General features: G+C 50.7%; 1 protein-coding gene across 4 annotated transcripts in view; it reads right to left on the bottom strand.

Moving 5' to 3' along the window:
* NOD1 (nucleotide binding oligomerization domain containing 1) overlaps nucleotides 1-23,856 on the bottom strand; it is a 35,057-nt gene extending 11,201 nt beyond the window's left edge. Inside the window, exons 1-9 of one of the 4 annotated variants that reach the window (XM_037041213.1) lie at nucleotides 23,681-23,856; nucleotides 16,642-16,719; nucleotides 12,337-12,433; nucleotides 11,657-12,060; nucleotides 10,302-10,476; nucleotides 6,247-8,071; nucleotides 3,420-3,503; nucleotides 2,133-2,216; nucleotides 1,007-1,090 (exon numbers count right to left, since the gene is read on the bottom strand). In XM_037041213.1, the coding sequence (XP_036897108.1) occupies nucleotides 1,007-1,090; nucleotides 2,133-2,216; nucleotides 3,420-3,503; nucleotides 6,247-8,071; nucleotides 10,302-10,476; nucleotides 11,657-11,860 (2,456 nt within the window). In that variant the 5' untranslated portion in view covers nucleotides 11,861-12,060; nucleotides 12,337-12,433; nucleotides 16,642-16,719; nucleotides 23,681-23,856. The remainder of the gene's footprint in view (nucleotides 1-1,006; nucleotides 1,091-2,132; nucleotides 2,217-3,419; nucleotides 3,504-6,246; nucleotides 8,072-10,301; nucleotides 10,477-11,656; nucleotides 12,061-12,336; nucleotides 12,434-16,641; nucleotides 16,720-23,680) is intronic. The other 3 variants (XM_037041211.1, XM_037041214.1, XM_037041215.1) reach the window with 3 other exon arrangements.
* Nucleotides 23,857-25,970: the final 2,114 nt, after the last annotated feature.

The raw sequence follows: 25,970 nt of genomic DNA, 5'->3' as shown, positions 1-25,970 counted from the left end.
GATGATGTAGCCACTGCAGAAAACAGTATGGTGTTTTGTCAAAAAATTAAAAAATATAGCATCTGATCCAGCAATTCCACTTCTAGGTATATAACCAAAAAACAAAACAAAACAAAACAAAACAAAAGAATGAAAAGCAGAGTCTCCAAGAGACATGCACACCCACGTTCATAGCGACACTGCTCTCAACAGCTAAAAGGTGGAAGCGACCCAAGTGCCCATCAACAGATGGGCGGGTAAACATGATGTGCTCTACGCCTGCAATGGGCCATTATTCAGCCCTAGAAAGGAAGGAAATTTCCATACACGCTATAACGTGGATGAATGTTGAGGACCTTGGGCTAAGTGAAATAAGCCAGTCTCGAAAAGACAAATCCTCTATGACTCCACTTACATGAGGGACTGACAGGAGTTAAATAAACCTGGATGGAAGGGAGAGGAGATGGAAAGTTACTCTTTCATGAGTAGAGAGTTTCTCATTTTGCAAGATGAAGAGAGTTCTGCAGATGGGTAGTTGTGATGGTCATACAACCACAGGAATGAACTTAATGTCCCTGAACCATATGTTTATGAATGATTAAGATGGTAACTGCTATGTTATGTGTATTAAACTACAGCAAACAAACAAACAAACAAACAAACCAAAAACAACCCTCCAGGGAATACACAATATTGTTAAAGTGAAGAGCATCTGTCTGTGGAAACTCTCCACTCAGGACTAGAAGAGCTCCCTCCATTTGCTGGAGGTGATAATGCTGATTTTTGCATGAATCAGATAAGAGCCCCAGCAACGAACGTCAGAACGTCGCCGTCCATCTGGGGACTCCCCACAGCGTGTCTGTGCAGGGAGCAGTGGGGGCCCGTGGGGCCTCCCTGAGGAAAGCTCTTGGTGCCCCTCCCACACAGCAGTCTGGTTGGTGTATTTATGCACAGAAAGCCCAGCAGGTGCTCACAGACCCAGAACAGGCGGGGTTCCCGCACACACATGGCATTTGTCTCTACTCACCCAACTTCAAAGATCGACTTGCTGTTTTTCATAGCCAGGGCGAGACACTTGCCTCCCTCGCTCGTTATTCTGTTTTTCCCCAGTCTGCAGAGAGAGTGGCCTACGTCAGCCTCCAGCTGCAAGGGGACTCAGCCACCCCCATCCCCAGCCCAGAGCCCCTCTGGTGCCTCTTGGGAGGTGTGGCTTTTCTCCTGGAAGCCACAGCAGCTGCGCTCTGCACTCCCCCTCTGGGAGGGACCTGAAGCCTGGAGGACAGCCAGTCGGGACTCCTCCCCAGGTGATGCGCAGAAACTCAGTGACCCGAGCTTTCCTGGGGGCTCTTTAAATGACCTCTGGAGCATCCCTCATTCCCATCAGCAGGTCCCCACTTCGCTGAAAATGGCCAAGGTGTGTGTTCCCACCACCAGGGGCTCCTTCAAGCCTGGTGCTCCGTCACCCTTGGTTAGGTAAGCTCTTCCTGGCAACTGGATGGGTGCTAGGGTCTGAGTGTTTGTGTCCTCCCCAACATCCATATTCCAAAACCCTAACCCCAGGGTAATGAATATGGAGGCGGGGCCTTGGGGAGGTGACGAGGTCATGAGAGTGGGCCCTCCGGAATGGGGTTAGAAGCTCATAAAAAGGCCCTAGAGAGCTCCCTGCCCCCTTCCCACCAGGTGAGGACACGACGAGACCCCATCCATGAACTGGGAATCAGGACCTCACCAGACACCTAATCTGCCAAAACTTTGATCTCGGACTCCCCAGCCTCCAGAACCAAGAGAAAAAAAAAATTTGCTGTTTCTAAGCCACCTAGCTTGGGATATCTTATTATAGAAGCCTGAAGGGACTAAGACAAGGGGGAACTTCCTTGGGAGAAAAAAGACCTCCAAAAGGGTGGTAGCTGTGGCCTTCCTTCCCCCCACTAATGGTAAGTGGTTCCTCCCAAACTGAGCTCCACCAACAGGTCATAGACCCTGCAGGCGGCCAGCTCACCTTCACACACAGGTCTGATTTCACCCACAAGGCTGGGCGCACCGAAAAAGGCTTTAGGTGGGAGCTCGTCGTGGTGACGTTTATAGTCTTTGTTTGAATAAGGAAGGTGGCCAAGAGATGGTCCTAACGAGCCCACCATGCCTGCCCCACTTACTTTAGGTGAGTGAGGCCTTTGCACTCATCCAGGATTCTGGCAATGTATCTGGCTCCAACGTCCGTGATCTGGTTGCTGTACAAGCTTCGAGAGAAAGCACAGTCATAACACTTGATGACTCCTGATGTCGTCCTAATGACCCCATTTTTAAAAAAATCTGAGCATGTGCGTCTCATTTCCAAAGTCTGGGTTGAAGGAAGAAAGAAAGGGCACATGGAGACCAGAGTTTGGGGACCCGGGGTCTCACAGGCTGGGCTCAAAGCTGCTCTGCCCCCCTCTAGCTTTGTGACCTGGGGCAAGTTACCGAATGTCTCTGTGCCACCGTTTCTCCCTCTGTAATATTGGGGTGGGAGTGACAGTTCCCTGACAGGGCTGTCCTGAGGATCACGTGACATCATTCCAAGCCCCTGTCTGTAAGCACCCAACAAATGGCAGGCGATGGGCATTTTTAGATTAAGATACCAACCAGCATCTTGCGGGTGGGGGGAAGCTCCTGAGTCCTGGGACCTCAGTGTCTGTCTTGTAGTCATCTCACCAGGTGATACCAATTCAACAACACGCACACAGAAGGTGAACGTGGGACCAGACAGGACTCCAGGGTTCCATGCTAACACACAACTCCCGAGCTGGAGGGTGGCCTGGCACCCTGCCCTCACCCCACAACTCTGGGGACTGAGGCCCAAGACGATGGCCGATGGGCTCCCTCTTAGAAGGTCGACAGTGGTGTCGGCTGGCTATCCCAAACCCCCAAATCCCGGGCTCTGAAAACCCAAAGTGTTTCATAAGTACTGTGGCAACTGATATGGAGCTATTCATGGCCTTCATCCCAACTGGCTTGACTATTCATACACTTGGCTGAAGAAATATTAAAGTATTTAAAACGGGGTGTTGCCCCAGGCCCCACTGGCCATGCCCCAAGGCTTCTGCCCAGGGATCATGGACCCATCTCGATGAAGCCTAATACATAGTTTTCTGATGTTTATAAAACACACCCCAAGACAGCCTCTCACTGCACCCCCTAGCCACCACTCCTGGAGCCACTCGCCTGTATTATTAGGATTCTAATCACACAAGGGAGAAGGCTGAGGCCCAGTGCGATTTCCTGACTTGCTCCAAGTGCTAGCTGGACCAGAAGCGGCGCCCGGGACTCCTGGCTCCCAGTCCAGTGCACCTCCGGATGCCCTTGGCCATCAGTTCCAGCCACCTACTCATGCATGTGAATGGCAATTTCCTGCTCCTCTGTGTTATTACTACGTAGCTGGCCCGATGTTCCTGAGAAATACGTACCCTAAATATGTCAGAATTTTGTACTTGGTCAGCTCTTCATACAGCACCTTGACCCCAGCATCAGTGACCTGGTTTACGCTGAGTCTGAGACAAAACAGCAGAGGAAGTTACAAAGGACGGCAGCTGCTCACTGAAAGGGGACATTCATTCCATGAGGACCCAGAAGCCTGTGTAGGTTCTGGACTTTTCTAGCTATAAATGCCACCTGAGAGAATGACCATAGCAGCCAGACAGACAGCCCCAAACTTAGAGCCCAGTCAGCGTGGGGCCAACACATCCGCCCAAAATCAGCCCAGTGGTGCACAGCCCTGACCCCACGCAAGGACTACAGGGGACACATGAAGGGCACGTGAGGATAGCCACCTCTGACACCCTGCATTTGTGGGTGGCCTCTGCACCACTCAACTCCTTCGTGTGAAGATGCCAATTTATAAACAAATGGGTGTGACTGTTCCAGTAAAACTTCATCTACAAACAAACACAAGCCTCAGGCCAGACTGCAGGCACAGCTTGACTGTTTCACTCGGTAAAAGGCTGAACAGGTAAAAGCTTGATTTTTAGACCTCATCCAAATGATAGGGTCAGACACTCTAGGCCCCATCCCCCATGGTCCCCACCTTGGCGCTGGGCACAGTGTCTGCGCACAGGGCACTACTGTCCCAACGTGGCAGAAGCTGCTGGTCACTCCCAATATCTATGCTTTCCTAGAAACAGAGTCCCCCATTTTTTTTCATTTAGGCACATGTGATCAACTTCTGCCCAAATGAAATTTAAGCAGAAGAATCATTAGCAATAACTGAGAAGTCTTCTTAAAACCATGGGGTGTGTCCTTCTTCGCCCTTCCTTCTTCCAGGTGGCTAGAATGTTAATTGAAGGGCTGGAGCTTGAGCAGCCATCTTGGGCCAAGAGGTGGAAGTCAGGAAGTGAGGGCGGCAGGAGGGCAAGGCAGAAGAGAGCCTGGGCTCCTGAGGGTCACAGGAGCACATGCAGCCCAGGACTGCCCTCCTCTAGACTTGTGCCTGAGAGATAAGTAAGCTCGTATATTATCTAAACCACTGATACTTTGAGTTTTCTCTCCCAGTTGAAACTAATCCTAACAGATACCCTCACAGAGCTCAAAATGTTTCTTTGGGGTGACCCATTCCCTCTTATTTTCTCCTCTACTGGTGTGGAGAAAAACTTGGGACAGTTGCCTGGGGCAGGACCACCACACTGGTATGGAGATTCCTTCTAATGAGATGAGCACAGGGAGGCACTGAGTCTCAGGCTGCCTGAGGCTGCAGACGGAGAGATGCTGGCTGAGCACAGAGAAAAGACTCTGAGCCCCTCTCAATTCCTGGGCCCAGGCAGCCTTGGGCTCCCTATATCCCACTGTCCCCACACAATTTACACTCTGGCATCAACGTAACAGTTACCCCAAAACAATTCCAAATCCCCTGTGCTCCCTAGAAATGCATGAGCCAACTAATGGAGAACTAAACCCCGTGGAGAGATGTACAGGTGTATACAGCAATGCTAATAGAAGAAAGCAGGCTGGCCTCCCTTTTCTCTAGAGCAACCAACAGGAAACTAATCAAGAGGCAGCGTTTTTTACTGAGATCCTTGGCAGCTCAGCTTTGATCACAGCAAGCGACAAATGCCAATTCGCACAGAGTCCACTTTTTCTGCAAACAGGAGCTAACTCTGACCCTTGCGTAAATCGTAAAAGGTAAGTTCTTTTTGATTCTGGCTCCACCCTGGCCCAGCTGGGTGGCCTTGAGCAATGTATCACCTCTCTGCCTCTGTTTCCTCATTTGCCCAAATAAAGACAATAACTGTATCTACCTTACAGAACTTTTTAAATTAAGCATACTTATTTTATTAATTTTTAACTTTTATTGAATTTATTGGGGTGTGTTAAGAGGATTACATTAGAGTATTTGTAATGACTTCAGCCTTTCTCAGTAAGTGCTGATTGTCACTGCCATTGACCCTGAACAACATGGCTTTGAGCCATGCAAGCCACGGACACGTGGATGTTTTCAATAAATACATTGAAAACTTTCTTGAAGATTTGCAAAAATTTGAGAAAACAGACAAAACATATAGCCTAAAAAATTGAAAAAAATTAAGAGAAAGTGAGCTATGTCATGAACACATAAAATAGCACGTATTTTCTCTTCCTTATGATTTTCTTAATGACATTTTCTTTTCTCTAGCTTATTTTATTGTAAGAATACAGTATAGGATACATGTAACATACAAATATGTACAGGAGTGGGGAAAAGTAGGTTTGCAGTGGTTCATATGGAAAACAATACAATAATTAATAAATGATAATATGATGATACACTCTGTTTCGCATACTGACAACTGTAAACCTACTTTTGCCCATGCCTTATATTATTGATCAAGTGTTTATGTTCTCAGTAAGGCTTTCGGGCAACAGTAGGCCATTTGTAGTTAAGTGTTTGGAAGGTCGAAAGTTATATGTGGCTTTTGCCTACAGAGGGTTCAGCATGCCCAGCCCCTGCCTTGTTCAAGGGTCAGCTGCACCCTCATGACTAGGATACAAGCGTTTCCTTTTTCCAGATGAGGACACTGAGGCTCAGAGAGGTGAAGCACTCGTTCAAGGACACTCAGCTGGGGCTGCAGCATGTCTGCCTGACTTGGAAGCTTTGCTCCTTGCTTCCTGCCACCCTGAGATGGAGACAGTGCGCATGTTCCGAGACCAGTGGTTGGGACTCCCGGGGAAGTCCAGAAGATCCCTCTCCACATCGCCAGTCCTGGCGTCCCCCAGCCTGGCCCACCTCGGCCCGCCAGTGCTCCCCGTGCCTGGCAGCCTCACCTGATGATGGTGAGGCAGCTGAAGCAGGGCTGCAGTTCCCTCACACCGTAGTCATTGAGATTGTTGTTGTCCAGGTCGAGGGCGAGCCGCTTGCGCAAGTGGTGCAGGACGAAGGAGAGGGCGCTGCAGTCGGCCGAGTAGGCATTGCAGTAGGTCAGCTTGAGGTAGTTGGCGCAGATGCTCCTGGCTGCCAGCTGCCCTACCTTCTCGCTCTGCGTCTCGTAGATGCAGCGCAGCATCCAGATGAAGGTGGGCATGGCCTGTACCTGGTTGAAGCCCTCACACCGAACACGGGGCAGGTTCTTCAGGTGGGACCGCAGGCTAGCAAACAGGTGTGCCCACAAGGCCTTGCGCTTTCTTCTAAGGGCTGCAGCTGGCACCACATGTTGCAGGAGTTTCTTTTTGGCTTTGGACAACAGCCCACACAAGAAGAGGTTGGTGAACTGAAAATGATCCTTGTTCTTGAAGGGGTCTTCCCCCCCAAAGTCACTGTCCCCCAGGCACTGGAAAGGGAAGGAGAGGGGAGAACAGGACACAGCTGCTGCCTTCCCAGGGGGCACCCACTCCTGGAAGAACCTGAGCAGCTCATGAGTGCCCACCTTGTCGTCCACCACAAGGAAGAAGGCAGTAAAGAAGGCCTGGAGGGTGGTGTGGAAAAACTCATAGGACTGCTGGTCCTCGCCAAGGCCTAGCTCGGGCATAGCCCGCAAGAAGCCCAGCTTCAGGTCAGCCTCCTGCAGCTCAGAGGCCTGTACCTCCTCCTGGCTGAAGACAAAGAGGTTTTTCTCCATGCCCTGGTGGGCCACTCGCCCCAGCGAGTGCAGGGTGCCCAGGCTGGTGCGGAAGGTCTCTGTCTGGCTGCGCGTGTTCCGCTGCACCAGGCTAGTGGGCTGCACCCTGTTCAGGTGGACCTCAGTGACCAGCAGGAAGACATCGGTCAGGGTCACGGTGCCATCGGGCAGTTGCAGGGAGCTGTCGGAGGCGCTGTGAAAATGCTGGAAGCAGCGGAAGATGATCCAGCAGAAGAGGGGCACGGCGCACAGGCTGCAGAGGTTGGGGTTGGCCTCCAGCTGGTCCAGCAGGCGGTCCTGCATGGCCCGGTCGGGGAACATCTTCCTGGTATAGGCCCGCAGGTGGCTGGGGGAGAAGCCCCGAAGAAGCACCTTTTTCCGAAGGAGCTGCCGTGGGATCTCGATGCCTGTGCGGGCCGTGAGCAGCTTGATGGCCCCCCTGAGTAGCATCCCGCTGAGCAGGTTGGCCAGCAGGACCAGGGGGTGGGCAAGCTCCCAGGGCGATGAGGTGTCAGGCACGTGGCTCAGGTCAAAGTCTGAGTGGAGCTCATCCAGGCCATCGAAGGTGAAGAGGGCGGTGTGGGGGAAGCGCAGCAGGAAGGTGAATATCTCCTCGGGGTCCTGCTCCGGGTAGCAGTAATGCTTGAAGAGCAGGTCCTGCAGGCTCAGCGTGTCGCTGTCCTTAAAGCAGCTGAACATGCGGCAACGGAAGTGGAAGAAGAACTTGAGCCCCACGTCTAGCTGGCCGGTAGCCCAGAGGCTCTGCAGCCGCTGCAGCAGCATGGACTTGCCCACGCCGGCATCGCCAAGGATGAAGATGGTCTCCCCCTGCTCATTAAGGACGCCCGTGGAGTGGTCCAGGAGGCAGGCCAGGCTGCTCAGGCTGCCCAGGCTCTCGTTGCTGAAGTTGATGAGCTCCATGATGGTGTCTGTGTACGTCTCCTCCAGCAGCACCTCCTCCTTCTGTGAGTAGCACAGGATGAACTTGGAGTCTCGGCCCAGCTGGTGTCGCAGCTTCTGGGTGTACCTACTCACTGTCAGGAGAGTGAGGTGGGTGGGGCACAGGCATCACAGGAGATGAGGGACCCCAAGAGAGATGGAGGCAGAGAAAGAGATGGAGGCAAAGAGCATCAACCAGGGAAGCCTCAGGAGGAGAAACAAGCACACAGATAGACCCACAGCCTGGACCCTGAGGCCAAGGCTAAGGATGACTCCAAGGCAGGCCCCAAGGACCCTCAAAGAGCCGGAACTGCAGGATCTGCTGGTCCTCGGGCCTTGGCACCTCTGCCTGACCTCAGATTTGGCCAGCGAGAGGGTGATGGACTTCAACTGGAATAATGTCTGAGATAGGCTCCCTTCTGCTCTGCACAAGTTGTCATTGAACTCCAGCTAGAAACTGAAGCTCTCTCTCACTCCAAGGCCAGGCCCACTGGCCCTGCAGTGCCCCCCTCCCCTGCCTCAGGGCCCTGCTCGACTAGCTGGAGCCCGTCCCCACTGAAACCCATTGAGGCTGCACTGCCCTGACCTTTCTATAACATATTACCCCACTCTGGAAACAACTCACAGTCTTACAAAACCAAATGCAAACATTTTTGGTGATAAAATACAACATGGGATGTTCAACTGGATTGCAAAGGAGCCTCATCTAAATCACCACCAGTGAGCAAACAAGAAGAAGGGCCCCCTTAGACTACGAAGGGCACACCAGCCCGGCTCCCAAGCTGAGACAGGGTGTCGCCGAGGCTCAGCACGTGCCCCAGGGTGAGCCCTGAGCCTGCCTGCAAGGGAGCAGATGCAGTGGGGCACTCATGTGGGCTCCACCCCACGCTCTCAGCAAACCAGGGCTATGAATGGGGCTCACGCCAGAAGGAAGATGGCCTTGCCCCAGACAAACAGGCATTCCATACATTCCTTTAAAATGGGTGTTGGGCTGTCATTATCATCCAGTTAACAAACCGGAGGCACACATGCACATTTCCCGGTGTATCTGCCAGCCTTCCCATCTATCCAACTGGATGGTCAGCTTAAAATTTGCTGAGTGAATTATACTTTTATGCAGTTTTTACTAAGACATAATTTACGTATCATGAAATTCACCCATTTTACAGTAGCTTTTGTGTACTAGTCACTGATTTTCAGTGACTTTACAAAGTCACGCAAACGTCACTATACTCCAGTTCTAGAGCATGGCCCGCAGGAGTCCATTTGCAGCCAGTGTCAGTCCCTACCCCTGGTCTGAGGCAACTAACTAAGCCCCTCAGCTTCCTACCTCTAGAAACTTGCCTTTTCTGGTCATTTTGTAGAAATGGAATTATGTTATATGCAGCCTTTCACATCTAGCTTCTTGTAAAATGAATCATACTTTAAAAGTTACCAAAGTAGCTGGCTAACGGAACCCATGGAGAGTATTTTGAAAGAACTGTTCATCGTGGGAATATTTCCCTTCTTCCTGGGGGAGGACCTCGAGGAAGGGGGGACGAACAGTGAGGGTGGGGCGCTAGCACCGGCAGTCGGGGAACTTGGCCCTGACCCTGCCGGTTGGCCTGGTTGGCCCTAAACACACACCTTCTGGGCCATTGTCCTTTGTTTTTGTTTTCAAGGTCAGACTGGATTCTTTAAAAACCAGAGAGTAGGGCTTTGGTGCTGGTATGTTGCCAGCAACTGTCTCAAAGTGGAGAGGGTGCGAGCACAGGAAGAAGACCCCCCCACCCCGGGCCTGTGATACATTTGAGTGATGATTTACTGTCACCTCTCTGAGGGCAGGAACCATATCTGGGTCCAACTGGATCCTGGCATCCTGCAAGGTGCCTCGGCTCATTAACACTTGTCGAATTACTCAGGTAACTAATGGGGTGCCATGGCACTTTGGAAATAGGGACTGGCAGTCAGGGGTGAGAGAAGAATACTTTGTCTAGAATCAAATCTGGAAAGATTTTTAAAAGGGGGGAGATGCAACCTTGAATTTGTGCAACCATGAGAATGTCTACCCACATCAGAATGGGAAGTAGGAGGTCAGAACAGAGGTGATTCCCACACTCCCGTGAGCTCCTCCATCAAGCAGACCAGCTGCATGTGGTCATTTCAGTGACAGTCCCCTGGGTTACCATGGATGACAGGGACCGGCTCTCCTTTTCTAAAAGGAACCCAGCACCTGAGCCCATGGTGGGCCAGCTTGCATGACCTCTTGAGTGCACCCTCTATAGCATTGCCAAACCCAGGGCCTTGTCCGCCTGCCATCTGCTGTCCCCCGGGGCTGACTCGTACCTGGGTCGGTGTTGACAACGGTTTTGCTCTGAATGATCCCGGAAGGGGAGAAGCTGATCTCCGCCAGCCACGGCCTGAGGTCCACGTACGCATCTGTAAGCTGCTGGAGCACGTGCAGGAGGAACTCGGACACCTCCTCACCCTTGCTCTGCACCAGGTCCAGAATTTTGCGGACCTGGTAATGGCACAAGCATGAGGGCGGGAGCCTGGTGCTTGGGATGTCCTCTCCTGAAAAAGGCCCTCATAGCCGGGCCCCATGCTCTTACTACAGCCTAGATGGTTCCCCAGCCAAAGTGAGATGCTCTGTGTCAAAGACCTAGAATCTGTGGAATGGGCCACGTTAGCTAAAAATACTGTGTTTTGCCATGTGTACTGTGTACTTTTTGCCCAAATTTTTGAGGGAAAAATAAGGATGCACATTATACATGGGTATAATGGGTAGAATAGTCCTGTGTATAACTCACGCAGAAACTGTGAGTGTACATCACACAAGGCAAAATGCGGGAACCACGCAGCTCTAAGAGGCCAGGAGGCCTCCATGAGCCTGAAAGTGAGGTCAGACTCCCAACCAGGCCACGCCCACCTCTGAAATTTTCTGTCTCCTTTTCTCTCTGAAACAAACACTATTGCTCTCCAGGAGTGAGGGCCGAGGGGAGAGAGCCACCCCAGAGGCAAATGAGGTGGGCACTGGGTCACACAGCAGGGGACAACAGACCCCTATGTAAGGTAGACCTTTCAAGAGGCTTTTTGTGTTCTTTAACATGCAGGAGAGAACAATGACCAGAGTAGGCTATTGTACTTTACCAACACCCTCTGGTCTCTTCCGAGTAGGAAGGAGAATTGGGTCTTGCCCATTTTATTTTTCAGATGACACAAAGCTAGTGTGACACCCAGGGCTGCCGAGACTTCCCACAGTGGAGTGGGGAGAACTCTTTATTGTGGACCTGGCTTCGGATGCCATCATCCCGAGCCAGAGGGCCACACCCAGTCTTACCAGCAGTGAGCAGCGGCCCAGCCTCTAAAGTAAAAACCCAGGGTGGACGTCACTGCTCATGGTTTATGCTCATTTTCTTTTTCCCTCCTGCTAATTTAAAGTGACTTTATAAATCGGTTGCTGGGAACCAATGCTCACAGGCAGGAGAGATGTATGAATCTGCTATTCCCACGAGCACAGAGGTATGACCCATCTTTGTGCAATAAGCCCATAACTCCAGCCTCTCTGTTCTAGAAATGGCCGCACTGGGAAATTCTGCCCAGTGGGCAATATTCCCAAAGCTCTTCACTCAGGTCCACCGAGAGAAGCCCCTCCACCTACCAAGCCCCGCCTCTGGCCAGGCCAATCCCTCCCACCGCACCTTGTCAGGCTGTGTGGGGCAGGCGCCCACGATCTCTGCGTCTTCGGCCGAGAAGTAGTCATTGTGCAGCAGGTTGTCCAGCAGACACTGCGTGTTGCGGATGTGAGTGACCAGAAGTTCACGGTTGCTTTTCAACAACTTAATGTAGGAGTGAAGAGACTCTGAGGGGATTATTTCCATCTCACTGTGGCCCTGCTTCTCCATGGTCAAAGGAGCAAGTGGCTACTTGTCCCAAACTCATCTTTGGCTGAATGTGTCTTCCTGGCAATGTGAGAGGACAACCAGGGTCCAGGGCCCCTGCCTCTCAGCACAGCCCCTGTACGAAGGCAAAGACCTTGGGAAAGGTCTTCGGTCCTGGAATATGTCTGTTCAGAGCAAGCGGGAGTCTTGCTGAAGACAGTGATCTGACGTGGTAAAGAAAAAAATCCTCATTTAATTGCTTCTGCTAACAGGTTCCTTTGCAAATGTCAGTGACCAGAGGTAGACAAACTTTTTAGGAGATGACATGATTGATTAGTTACTAGTCCACTAAGAAAAGTGCTTATCTATTATATACCAATTCAGCCTTTTCGATTGTGGTCAATTCTATGACCCCTTTTAAGAGCCATAGCTTTAGAAAATTGGTTTCTAGAAGGAATACCAGTTGAGAATGTGAAATTTAAATTAGCAGTTAACAATACCTTTTTAAGTTTCTGGCATTGTTCTTTGAAGTAAGTCAGAATATTTTAAAACAACCTTCTCCCCTTCAGTCTTCAGTGTCCAATGTCTTTCTGGCATCTGCAAAATCCAAGAAAAGATTGTAATGAATGGTGAATGAATGAATGAAATTGGCCTTAGGAGAACTGGGAGGGCTGGAGTAGCAGGCAGCCCCACCTGCCTGGACAGGGCTACTTCAAGGCAGTCCTAGTGCCCGATGGGCAATGAGGCTGCTGAAACACCAGAAAGTAAGAACAGAAGACTTATGGTTGACATTCATAATTCTTTTTCAGTCAGCATGCATTTGTGCAACTTACAGGACATACAGTGAATAAATCCCTCTGGGGGCTTACAGACAGAGAGACAGTGACTGACAGAACCCTACCAAACCACCAAATGCCAAGCAAACAGAATGACAGAAGGTAATGATAATGGAGGAAAGAAAGCAAAGGCTTCTGAATGAGGGGAACTTGGCACCCCAGAATGGAAAGAGGTCATTGTCTGCTGAAAGTCTGGGGAAGGTAGGGGAGAGGCTTAGAGGGGCACTGTGGCTGACCTGTTGTCAGAATGCACACAGTGTGGTCACTGGGGCACCTGGGAGAAAGGATTCACTTATGAGGGAGTCCCACCTCAGGAGAGCAACCAGGACACATGGGCAGAGGGTGGCTTCCATGCCTGCTTCTACCCCAGAGAACACGTACACACACATCCCCCCTCCCACTGTCTAGAGGGATTCACCCCAGACTGCTTCTTTCCTCCCCTTCCACTACCCCAGGGGGCCCTGAAAGGAAATGTACATTCTTTGTAACTGAGAAGCTAAAATTAAAAATAAATTAGAAAGACGTTCCCCATCCCCAGAGATGCTCCCTTCTGTGCTTAAACAACTTTGCCCAAGTGTACAAGCAATACCTGCTCACTGTGGAAAATTTGGGAGATAAAAAAAAGTCACCTACCACCCACTACGAAGATTTCAGAGTATTCCTCTCTGCTTTCCCCTACGGGCAGCGGTGCCCACACTGATTTTTCACGTGTTCTGTATCACACTATCGTTGGTCTTGAGCAACTCAGGGAGTTGGGGGAACGAAACCCCGTGCAGTCAAAAGTCCATGTATAACTGGTCAACCCCCCAAAACTTAACTACTAGTAGCCCATTGTTGGCTGGGAGCCTTTCCAATAACAGAGTCGATGGACACATATTTTGTGTATGTATTATATACTCTACTCTTACAAAGTTAATTAGAAAAAAGAAAACTGTGAGGCCCTGACCGGGGTGGCTCAGTGGCTTGGGCGTCATGTGTAGACTGAAAGGTCGCCAGTTTGATCCCCGATCAGGACTCAGGCCTGGGCTGTGGGCCAGCTTCCCACCTGGGGGTGTGTGAGAGGCAACTGATTATTGTTTTGCTTGCACATCGGTATTTCTCTTCTTTTTCTCCTTCCCTTCCCCAATCTCAAAAAAATTAACAAATAAAGTCTTTTTCTAAAAAGAAAATCATAAGGAAGAGAAAATACATTTACAATGTTTATTGAAAAGAATCCATGCATAAGTGGACCAGCAAAGTTAAACCCATGTTGTTCAGGGTCAAGGGCACCTATGTTTCTGCACCTTCACCATTATTTCATGTTTCTCTTTTCAGCTGCACAGGCTGGTTTCTGACAGATGTTTTGCTCACCTGGTTTTTACTTTATAAAGAATACTAAGGCCCACCCATCACTCTTTGCTCTCCTAAAGCCCTGAGTCTGAGACATTCCCTGTGCCAAGCAGAGGAACAAAGATGACGCTGAATGCTAGCACCTCCCTGTGCCAGGCCCCGGCCGGGGGTGCGGGAAAGGCGCCAGAATGCAGCCGTCTCACGCATCCTTCTCCTGTGATCCAGCATCAACCTCGTGTCGCCTGGGGATTCCAGCAGGCATGGAATGATCAGAGAGAGCCCTGGGTAAGCGCTTTACTCGAGGCCCTGCATGGGTCAAATCTGTCCCTTTGCTGTGAGAGGCAGGGTAACCCGGGGTAGAGGTGGTCTCTGGGGCCAGCTGGGCTCATTAGCAAGGTAACCATTCTCGGTGCCTCAGTTTCCTCAAAATGAGAACCCCCACTGGCCAGTGTTACTGTAAGGACTAAGTTAACATCCTCCAAGTGTCTAGACCAGGGATGGCCTACAGAGAATACTTGATAATGATCACCTCATTTCATCTTTAATCGCTGAATCCTTAGGACTGAATGGTAGGAAGCAGAGGTCACTGGCACTATAGATTTCCAAAGCAGGAAACTGAGGCACATTGAGGTTAAGTAGCTCCCTGCCCTCAGAGGGTTTACAGCCAGGCAGGGCAGAGAGTGTGGTGAGCATGGGGCAGGAGAAATGGGCGGAGAGGGCCAGGGTGTCCACACATCCCGAAGATTTCCTCGGCACTCCCCCCCCCCCCACCGCCGGAGCCCTTTGTAGAGGAGGGGAGAAGTGGGCAGAGCCCCTGTCCCCGAGGGACTTTGAATCTGAGACATCCAGAGAGTCCCCACAACCCATGAACACATGAGTGGTGCACAAGGCTGCCTCCTGCTGAGGGGCAGAGTCTCCACGGTCACCCAGGCATGCCAACCCTTGTCCCGTGTGTCCTTACACCAACCCCATGGACAGAGACACTGCAGCGCGCCCCGTTCCCAGAAGGACGCTAGCAAACACGCGCATTCAGCAGCAGCTCCATTCTGTGCCAAACCGCCCAGCAGAGCCTGAGCGTAGAGGTCACCCCGCCAGCAGTGTGACTGTCCCCTCCCAGGAGGCGCAGACAGAATTTGGCCTCTATCCAAACTGTTGGGGGTAAAGAGGGGGAAGACCTCAAGAAAACCATTTCCTGCCACCCACATTGGCCTCTCGATGTCACTCTTTTCTCAGATGCCCAATCGTTGGGAATCATCACTCACTCTTTTATAATATATTTGTATATTTCACAATAACTGATACAGCTTTCTGCAAACCGGTGTTGCAATCCCAGCAGATAAGATTCCTAACAGATGAGTCCTGCTCCTCAAAACAGTCTGTACCGATGCAGTAGATGCTGACCTGGAATCACAACCCCAGAGTTTGTTCAACAGTGGGCTCTATCAGTTGGGCCATTCTACAAGCATCTCCACGCCGACCTTTCCTGCCTATCAGCTGGAACCGACAGAAACAGACCTGAGGCCTCTGCCAGCTCCATGGACTCTGGCCCAGGGCTGGAAGCCTCTGCTCCTGTCCTGACCCTGCCTTTCCCCAAGTTCTGCTCTCTTCTCAGAATGCGGTTCCCCAACATGCTGCTGCTCTCTGCAACCTCAGAGGCCTCGGGAAAAGGTCAATGATTCTGTACATACAGAAAGGAGGAGTCTATGCGGTGTGACTCCATTGACCACAGACGGTTTCCATGGACTTTCCTACCCCTTCCTTGAAAGACACCACAGTGAGCAAAGGATGACCACATGAGGTGGTTGGGATTTTCCTTCTAAGCACCAGGTGGATCACCTTTCTCTACCCCTTTGAAATTACCGGCTTTGACTCACGAAATGTGAGCAGAAGGGGAATGAGTGACCCTGGGCAGGAAGCTTTTGACATCAGTGCATAGTTTAGCAACATGCAGCTCCAGTGAGGTGGTGGCAGCTCCACCCCCCCCCACCCCAGGGCACACCAATAACACCAATGAAGACTGCCCCCTGCTAACCTGGGATGTACATACAGAGTGAGAAATGTGTCTTTGCTCTGTGGGCTACTGAGAGTTTGGGATTATCTGTTGCTGGGGCACAACCTAGCCCAGCCTGGCGGACACCACAATTTTGCACAAGAAGAACATCGAGCACATTAGGAAATGAAGGCCCAGTTTCCAGACAGCCGGTCGGAGATGGAACTTGAAGAGTGTCGCCCAGAATATGTGCCACAGCTCTCTCCCTTCCTTGGACAGTTTCTGTGGGACAGAACCCACGACATTAAAGGACCACTCATGGTAAAGAACCCCTACCATTCTTCAGATACCATAAAACTAACTTTATTGGTAGAATTAAAAGTTAACATAAAGCATTGTTTCCTGTCTACCTCAAGCTTAGAAGTTAACTACTTAAGAAAATTGATGTAAGAAGTAATCTACATTTAAAAAAAGGTTGAAACATGAAGCTATACATACTCTTGATTTGTACTAAGGTGGCCACATGGCTTGTTGCAGTCCCAGGTGCTACAACCAGATGGCAAAAGGCCAATGAGAGGAGACCTCGCCAGCCCTATGGTAAAGCCAGGCATCCAGTGAACACGTCCCTGAATGTCAAGGGTCATACCCACCTTTCCTCGAGGAAACTACCGCTCTCTTGAATAAGGCTCATTTTGGCAAATAAGATCCACAGCCTCTTCAGACCTTTCCTGTGAAGGAGATAGTTATACCACATTTGTTGACATGAATCACTTGGAAATTCAAGGGCCAAGTGATGATCTGAGCAGCCTGGCTTTACCACTCTCGAGCTGCCCAACAGCAAGGTGGGTGGACTACTGCAGCCCAAAGACAATCGAAGAACAAGTGGACATTGAGCACGCGCCTATGCCAGGACAGAGCTGCACAGCGAACACACACAGCGCCACGGCTCAGAGTGGGTCCTCCCTCCCCGGCTGCACAATCCATCACAACGTTAGCTCCATTACGTTCCCAGACTTCAGAAACCAAATCAACGCAAGCTGCCACCGTGCTTCATTCGGTCTGCATAGAACCCTGTCTCTCATGGTTGGTTTTGTCTTTTGTGAGATTTTTTTTCTGGTCTATTCCTTTTTCTTATTTTGTTTTCCTGGAAAATAAGCCCAGTCCTGTCTGCCTCTGCCATACTGGAAAACTAATGGCTGCCTCTGGAGAAAATTTAGCAGATGGACAAGACTACAATTATTATTTGAAGCTGTTAAGCCCCATTAACACTCATTCACTTTAATCGGAAAGCACTTAATTCCTCGGAATTACAAAGCAGATCCCTCCGCCTCTCTCTTTTGCTCTCTCCCTCCTGCTCTCTAGCTCCTTTTCTCTCTTGTCAAAGCAGCATATAGTCTGAACTCCACACAGACACTGCCACCCTGACTACAAAGAACGGAAGGCAGAGAGAGCTGATGGGCGCACTGCTGGTGGACAGTGGTGAGGCACAGACATCCTTCCGCAGCTGCCTGGGCCCCCAAGAGGAAGTCAGGTGCATCTGGCTCCTTGTCTCTCAGAACAGCCAAGCACCTATTTCTTCCAGCTGAGAAACCCTGTGGAGTGCGTGCAGAGCCAGCCCCTCCCTCATGGGCTGAAACCAAGGACTTCTGGAATAGGACAGAATGCTGTCAAATGCTCCCGTTTTAGAAACAAGGAAGCCGAGGCCCCGGGAAGGACAGAATCCATCACGAGTAGAACCCAGGTCTCCAGCTCTGAGACAAGTGCTTCCTTTGCTCACTTCTGGTTAGAGCAGCTCCCTCAGCAGCCTGGAGGGTCACCTCATCCCCCTCCCCCCCCCAGGGCTGACACCCATCAGAATGGGGAAAGGGCAGGGACTCCACCCCACCCTGCTCCTCCCCTCGCCACTCTCCCTCCCACTTAAAACTCCCTGGTTCTTTATCCCCACCCTTGTCAGAGGATGTGCTACTTTCTTTCCTAAATTCTGCTTCACACTGGTGGACGGTGGCAGTGAAAGACAAAGACTCTACACCCAGGCGGCCTGGCTCTAATCACTGGCTGTGTGATTTGGACAAATAACACCCCCCTTCTTTGCAAGGGCAGATCGTAATAGCACCCACCTCACAGATCACTGTGACGATTCATGCATTAGGACAATGCGGCGCTTAGAACAGCACAGGTCACATTGCAAGCATTTATCAGGATCAAGGAGACAGAGGTCTAGGCCAGGACTTCTGTCTGGTCCATCGTCAAGTCCCAGCATTTGACTATGAGGGACAGGCCCATCAGCTTGGTCACTGGGTCTCCAGCACATAAGAGGACGCTGGGTAAAAAACAGGCAACCGTGTGACCCTGGCAAAGTGCACAGCGCACACCAGGTGCCTGTCCAGTGCAGGGGAAGGAACACGTGGATTTCCAGAGTTCACAGGCTCACTTAGGGAATGTCACTTGCCGAGTTTACTGGTGGATAAATTCTGATCTGCAGGCCCCCGTGTCTTTTACTGCGCTAAGGCATTTATTCTATCAGCTGCTGCCTTAACAAGTTTAACCAGAGCCCAGCTCTCAATTTCCAGAGCATTATCCTGGTGCAGTCATCTACTGCTTTGTGACAGAGTCCCCACACAGGGGTTGAAATATACTGGTTGACTGTCATTTTCCTGGTGTTATCCAGGCTTTGAAAATCCAAGTTCTGAAAACACCCTGCTTAGTAGTCATCTCTGAGGGGCCAGTGGTACAACCACCTTAGTAAAGAAAGAAACAGGGCCTTGAATCAGAAACCCTGACCTGGAAGTCTGGGAGTGGGACTGAGTGCTTGTGCGGAAGAAAGTGCTACACAGCGACAGGTCCAGAAGCCAGAGGGCTTCCAGAGATGGCGTTCAGGGCCGACACAGAAAGTGTCTGGGATTTCTCCGATGAAAGGCGCTCCACAAGAACAAAACATGTTAGTTCCCTTGGAGGCTCGTGTTGAACTTGGCCTGGCGGAAATAAACACTCTGCCGATTGACAGCCAAAACACTTAGCCTGAGACTTTTATTCATCCCACTTGAATGGGTATCCAGAGTCAGCAACTGCCTGGGACACAGCTCAACCCTTGAGCTTGGGCTTGGCTAGAAGATGCCTGGAACGTGTCAGGGTGACTCCTGGGTGCCACTGAAAGAATAAGAAGGTGCATGTTCTCCTGAGGCAGCAAGTTCCCCGGGGCCTGTACCACCCCGTGGGGCGCTGTCTTAGGAGCAGGCCCACTCAGCTGGCCAAGATGCATTGACCCACCGTGGCCTCTCATAACCTCCCACGAAGGAAGAGGAAGCGGGTAGTGTGGACACCCCAAAACCAGCTAGTATGCATGGTGCATTCTCAGCCCCTCACGGCTTGGAGGCTTTTTCTGTGACCTGAAAACTGCAAATAAAGAAGACTTTTTTTTCTAACTGTGCCTTTTAACGGTATGCAAATTCCCCAGTAAATGAACAGGGCAAGGAAATCAGCTCTCTTGGGACTTCAGAGTTAGAGCCAGAGGGAGAACAGACTAGCATGAAAACTGTCTGACACCCCTTCCCTTGGCCGGAGGGTCCACAGCATTTTGTACCTGCGGATGCTGACAACCTCCGCTCTGTGGGGCCTTTCCTTCCTGTTTCCAAGGAGCCAGGAGGACAGGGATCCATCTGCATCCATCCCCCCATTCGGGCTCCTGTTGACAGACACTGGCACCCAGGAGACCCACACTCTGTGACTCACACCTGCCCCAGAAAACCACACAGAGGGTGCTTGCTCGGGGAGACTGCCTCCCAGCGCTGGTCCTGCCACCTTGCACGTTGCTCCGTGCTTCAGCTCCTTCATGTGGAACCTGGAAACCATCACTTTTGTCTCCAGAATTGTTTTATGCATTAGGCATAAAGGTCGTTGATTATCTCTTTCTTGTCGGTTGCTAACGCAGAAAACATTTGGCAGGGGGAGGGGGCTGTGCTCCTTAAGGCCTCCTACTCCCTTTACAGGAAAATCCAAATCCTGCGCAGCCCAGGAGGCTCCGCGGGCCCTGAGCCTGGTGTTCCTTCTTCAGCTGTCTCTGCACCCGCCTCATTCCCAAACCGAGCCTTTGGACATGCTGCTCCCGGGGTCTGGCATGCTCCCGCCCTTCTTCATTCCCAAGAATTAGTTGCAAAGGTTCATTCGTGGAGAGGCACATCCCAGATTCCCTGACCCCAGCACGGCTCTGCTAATGTGTCTCACCCATGGTGTTGTTTTCACCAAAGGGACTTACCCGCTTATGCAAACCGTTCATGTGCTTCCCACCCCGCCCTCCTCCAAGAACCTGCAAGCTCCAATTTGCCAGGCCAGGTCTGTCCTATCCATGGCAACGCCTCACCACTTAGGAAACCCCTGCACCAGTGCCATCTCTTGATAGTATCGGTGGAGTCCATGTGCTGAATTCGCTACAGGTCTTTTATCTCCACTAGAAACATCCATGCGCCTGAGTTCATATGAAATATAAAACAGCATCCTTTGTTGAATGGAGTCCAGACATGGCCGAACCCATCCATTGTCTTGAACTGTAAGGAGTTATGAAATCCCCCCAATAAAAGCATAGTTTTCCATCCAGTTCCTTCTAGAGGGTTTGGTTTGGGGGTCAGAGACAACAATTGGGAAATGGATTGAAACAAATCACAGGAAGTTCTTAGTCATTCGACTTTTCTTTTCTGGGAGTTAGAACAACACAGACATTGTCTCATGTAAATCAGCGTCTGCTCACAGATCTTTTACCATAGAAGGCTTTTCCATAGCAATACGTGACTGTCTTACCCAGATATTTTCGGGGTCCCATGTGGCTCTGAAAATACCTACCAGTTACAGTACCTTTTGCACTCTGACCTGTGTGGTGGCGATGAGACTGAAGGGCGAGGAATCGCAGCATCATGAAGCAAAGACATCACAGGGGGACTTTGTGTTTTACTAAAATATTAACCAACCCAAACCTGGTGCTAATCTGGTGCTCACTTTGCAGTTACCTGGGCCTTCACATGGACCTATTAATTATTCTTTAAACTATAGTTTTCTATACTTTGCAGGAACATGACTATTCAGCAAGACAAATTCCATATTGGCATGTTACTAGGGGTACCCTTATTGATTTTAATGAAGGGCAACACAAAATTGCCTTGTTAGGGCAATCGGCCCCATCAGAGAGCCAACACTTGCAGGGGCAGCACCCCCAGCCCGGCTGGCTCAGTGGCTCCAGAGGCCAGAAGGATGGCTGGGGAAGGGGGGTGGTGGCGGCAGCAAGTTTGCCTTGGCTGACTCTGGCTCACAATCTCTGCCCACAGTTGGGTCCGTGGCAGTCCCAGATAAAACACAAGAATGAGAACTCCAGCCAGGAAGTCTCGCTGTGACAGACTTCTGGCTCTGGGGAAAAGCCATCAGTTCATGGAAATGGCAGTGACAAGGCTTCTTCGTGCGAGAGTCAAGGTCAGAGAGACCACTCGGGCGCTTGGCGAGCATCCGATGGGCCAAAGAGTTTTCCTGAAAACAAGGTTGGACTCTGTGGGCGGATGAAAGGAGGCTCTTGGTGTGAGTCACCACTGACTTTGTCCAGGAGAGAAAAGAGAACAGGACTTTCAGAAACTTGCAAAATGCCGTTGCTTCTGCTCAACAGAAATTCAGCACAGGTAACAATTTTAGCTTTTCTAATTTTGTCTTGCCTAAAATCCCCTTCTCCTAAAGGAGAATCATTTTAAAAAACCCCCAAAAATGAAAAACTGGTAACTCAGACCTCAAAGGTTTATGTCTTGGATTTTGAAGAAATATTGAACTCTTTTCTTTAGATTAAAAAGAACATGAATTTGATAGTCTCTTAATTAATGTCAGCAACTGCATAGACACTGTGAGAACACTTGACCTTATGCCTATATTATGTCACTGCTTATATTTCTAATGGCTTAATGGTGCTGCCGTTACTATCAAACTAATCATCACCGACACACAGACTGGAGACCAGGGAGAAATACTCTGCTGGCGTTGACAATGGTAGGATGTCGGTCCCCTCCCTCTCCAGATTCCTGACTGCTCTAGATCATCCAAGAAGAATGCATTGTCCCTAGGCCAAGAGTCAAGGGGAAAACACCCACAGCCAGGGTGTGACCTAAGGAGGCCGCCAGCAGCAGCAGCGTCCTGCGTGTGGCCATGTGTCTAGTCTGAGATCCTGTCGACCACCCAGCTCTCTTGGGAGCCCATTTGATTGACATATGTGCCAATGGGGCAGAGGATGTCTCAAGATTAAGGTCCAGTTTCATTTATCAAGAAATGTATTCCTATCACACGGAGTAACACTGTATTTCAGATTCATTACTAAGTCCTCTTGGTGGGGAGTCGCCTGAGATTCCAGACCTCACAGCACGCAGAGCGTGGAGCCACACAGCCCACCCCCCAACACACCCCATCCCCACCCCAAGCAGGGCAGGAGGAGAATGGGAGAAAAGTGTTGTGAGGGAGACGGTTTTCAGACACTTTCCCTCGTTGCGGCTATACTAAATAAACAATTGCCAAACACAAATCACTGCTACTGTGTCAGAAAACTACCTGTGACGGCACCTGCCACGTGCCTCCCACCCAGGCATCAGACACACATTGCCTCATTTCACCATGTAAGCCCCAGGACAATTACAACGTCCACCCGCATCGCACAGGTAAGAAACGGGCTTGGAAGGGTTAAATCATGTGCCCATGGTCCCAGGTCCCAGGTGACAGAATCTGAACTTGGGCCCACGTTTGATGAACTCCAGAGCCTGACCTTATTTCTCCAGTCCACAAAAATAAAAACTACTTCTCAGACTCTCTGAAAGTCCAGGTCACTCCCATCTCCCAGCTGTTGCTAGTTTTAAACCCACCTTTCTTATCTGCCCTGCATATTCGGAGAAAACCGGTCTCCAGCTGTCTGCCCCCAGTACCTACCCCAGGGTGAGGCGGGTCCACCCTGGGCACTCCTAAAATCTGTGGGAGAGGTTATGGTTCTCTGCTCATAGTAAACCTTAGATTTACTTTCAGAAAGAGAGACAAGCTGGACGAGCCCTGTGGCTTCCCTAAAGCAGAAAACCCAGAAGTTGTCAAGGCCACGGGTTTACAGGTTGCCCCCAGCTTAATGTGAAATGCCAACTATGGAGGCATTTCCCAGAATGCAGAAGGAATGCCAAGAGGGCATTCCTTCTGTTTTACACAATGTCCGAAAGACTGAATGGCTGAGCCTCTCTTGGACACCCCACCCAGGGCACGCTGCGTGGAACTGTCTCCCCTTCTTTTCCACGCAGGAAGCCCTAGGGGACGTCCGCTGCCCTGGCTGCAACGTTGGCATCACCCGGATGTTTCAACAATCCGGAGGCTGGGTCCCAGCCCCAGAGGCTCTGAAGCATTGGTGTGTGGTGCAGCCTGGGCATCTGGACGTTAAGAGCGCCCGGTGATTCGAAGGTGCAGGCAGGATTGAGAAGCCCTGGCCAGACCCCCGTGGGCCCAACAATTCTGTTGCCACCAAAGTTTCTACCTCCCGTCCCCCACCCCGGGAGCTCTCTCAGAGCTGCTCCGCAGCCCGCACGCACCTGGGGTGCCGCCTCCCGCCTGCACCGCCCCTCCACAGCACTCCGGAGCCGGGGCGGGGCACATCTGCCCCGCGTGACCGCGGGCCCCCCCCACCGCCCCGGTGCTGGGACTTACTTGGCCTCCAGGATTGTAGAGCAGGCAGCCGGGTCTCTGAGCCTAAGGTCAGAGCCCCGAGCCCCAAGCCCGCAGAGCCCGCAGCGCCCGCTGCGCCTGCTGCGCCCGCAGCACCCGCAGCGGAGCAGGGGAACAGGGCGGGAGCCACCGCCGGCCCGCCCAGAACGGGAAGTGGCTGGACTCCTCTCTCTGGCTGCGAGGGGAGGCCCCGGGCGTGCCCGGTGGCCGAGGCGGGGGCGGCAACTCCCCCGGTGTGCGAGGGGGGGCCAGTAAGTTGGCCTTGGGTGGGCGTTCCCTGCTGAGCATTGGCGGTCAAGCCACCGTGCAGGGGAGGGTGGGCAGGCCTGAGAGTTCGCCCAGGGGTGACTCTTGGAAACTTGTCACACCAGCTGGGCCAAGGCCGGCCACTGCCACCAGCCCAGGCCCGTCCCCCTAAGAGTGCCAACCCAGCAGCTGCAACTGGAGGCAACGCCTGGGTATGACAGTGAAACTATTTTTTATTAATTGAATTTACCGGGTGACATTGGCTAATGAAACCATACAAGTTTCAAGTGCATAGCCCATCATCTTCATACTACATCGTGCGCTCACGACCCAAAGTCAAGTCTCTTTCGGCCACCTTCTGCTACTGTTCATCCCCCTTTGCCCTCTTCCACCAATACCCTCCCCCCACCCAGCCGTAGGACAGCGAAACTCTTGTTTAAAATGCCACACGTGCTCTCAGATGAATACTAGCTCAGAGTAATCGAACATCTTGCAACAGAGCATACATTTTGAGTTACACTTTAAAATCTGAGTTTTTCTTCCTGGCCTTAAATCTGTTTTTGGCAGTTGTACACTTTACATTCTGTGCATTTTGCTGTGACGGCTTGTAAAGAGATTTTTAACAGCAATAAATTTCCCTAATAAAATATGCTTTAAATGTTTGAAATGGGGAATGTCTGCATTAGGCATAGGGATGCTATACAAAATTGTCACTTATTCACACTAAAATACATCCAATCACGAGACCACATGTACTCATGAACATGAAATTTCCATCACAGGCTGTCTTCGTAACTAGAAAGTGAAACTTTGCAAATGCAAAATTCATGGGCCCCTTTGTGCAAACTTCCAAGCCCCAAAATTAAGGTGCTGAAGATACTAATTCCTCCAGTGTACCCTTCTATGAATTTCTAGGATTCTGAATTTTACTTTCCATGTCTTTTTAACGCTTTCGGTTTTTTCCATATCCTGTTTGTCTGGGTGCATTCTGGACAACTTCTTCCATTTTTCCTTTGTTCATTAATCATTTCATAAATAATTGAAAGGGAGACTAGTCTCCCCACCTCCTCTGTGAGGTCCACCTCCCATGCCTGGAACCTGTGACTATGGCAAGGGGGAATTAAGGTAGCAGATGGGGTGAAGGGTGCTCCTCAGCTGACTCTGAGATGGGAAGATGATCATGGATTACTTGTATGTGGGCCCAATGTAATCACAAGGGTTTTTACAAGAGGAAGAAGGAATCAGGTGAATCAGAAACAGCGGCCCCAGAAGGATGTTGCTGGCTTTGATGACAGAGGAGTGGGGCTATGAGCCAAGGAATGCGGGTGGCTTCTAGAAGCCAGAGCAGCAGAGGAAACAGATTCCCCCACCGAGCCTCCAGAAGGAGTGCTGACCTGCTGACGGTGTGACTTGAGCTCCAGTGAGACCCATTTAGACTTCGGAGCTCCAGAACGGTGAGATAATAAATTTGTTTTGTCGTAAGTCACTCAATTTGTGGTAGCTTGTTGCAGCAGCAGAAAGAAAGCAAAACACTACCCATTTGAGTTTTTAGCTTCCACTATAATGCATTGGCTTTCAAAGAGTCTTTTGGTTCTATTTCCAGTTTACTTGGTCATTTTTTAAGTCTCCTATGCTGATTCCATCTTTTAAAAAATGCATTAATTTTTGTTTTTATTTAACTTTTTATTTTGCGATAATTATAAATTCACATGTAGCTTTAAGAAATAATGCAGAAGTAGCCATGTTCCCTTAACCAAGTTTCTCTCAGTGGTGACATCTGGCAGTATGACATTTAGGATGTGGTGTCAGTACAGTCGGGATGCAGAGCATTTCCATCACTACAGAGAGCCCTCACGCTGCCCTGTCATGCCACACCGCCCCCTCTTGAACCACCAGCAACCACGAGGCTGTTCTCCGTTTCTGCAACTTGTCATTTCAAGAATGCTTTGTAAATGGAAGCGCACAGTATGTAACGCTCGAGCACTGTTTTTGGTTTACGCAGTCCAGTTCTCTGGAGATTCATCCA

Source organism: Sturnira hondurensis, unplaced genomic scaffold, assembly GCF_014824575.4.
Source record: "Sturnira hondurensis isolate 20B ecotype Veracruz unplaced genomic scaffold, ASM1482457v3 Scaffold0002840, whole genome shotgun sequence".
NCBI classification, from domain to species: domain Eukaryota; kingdom Metazoa; phylum Chordata; class Mammalia; order Chiroptera; family Phyllostomidae; genus Sturnira; species Sturnira hondurensis.
The sequence above is the reverse complement of the archived record's forward strand: the minus strand, read 5'-3'. Positions and strand labels throughout refer to the sequence as shown.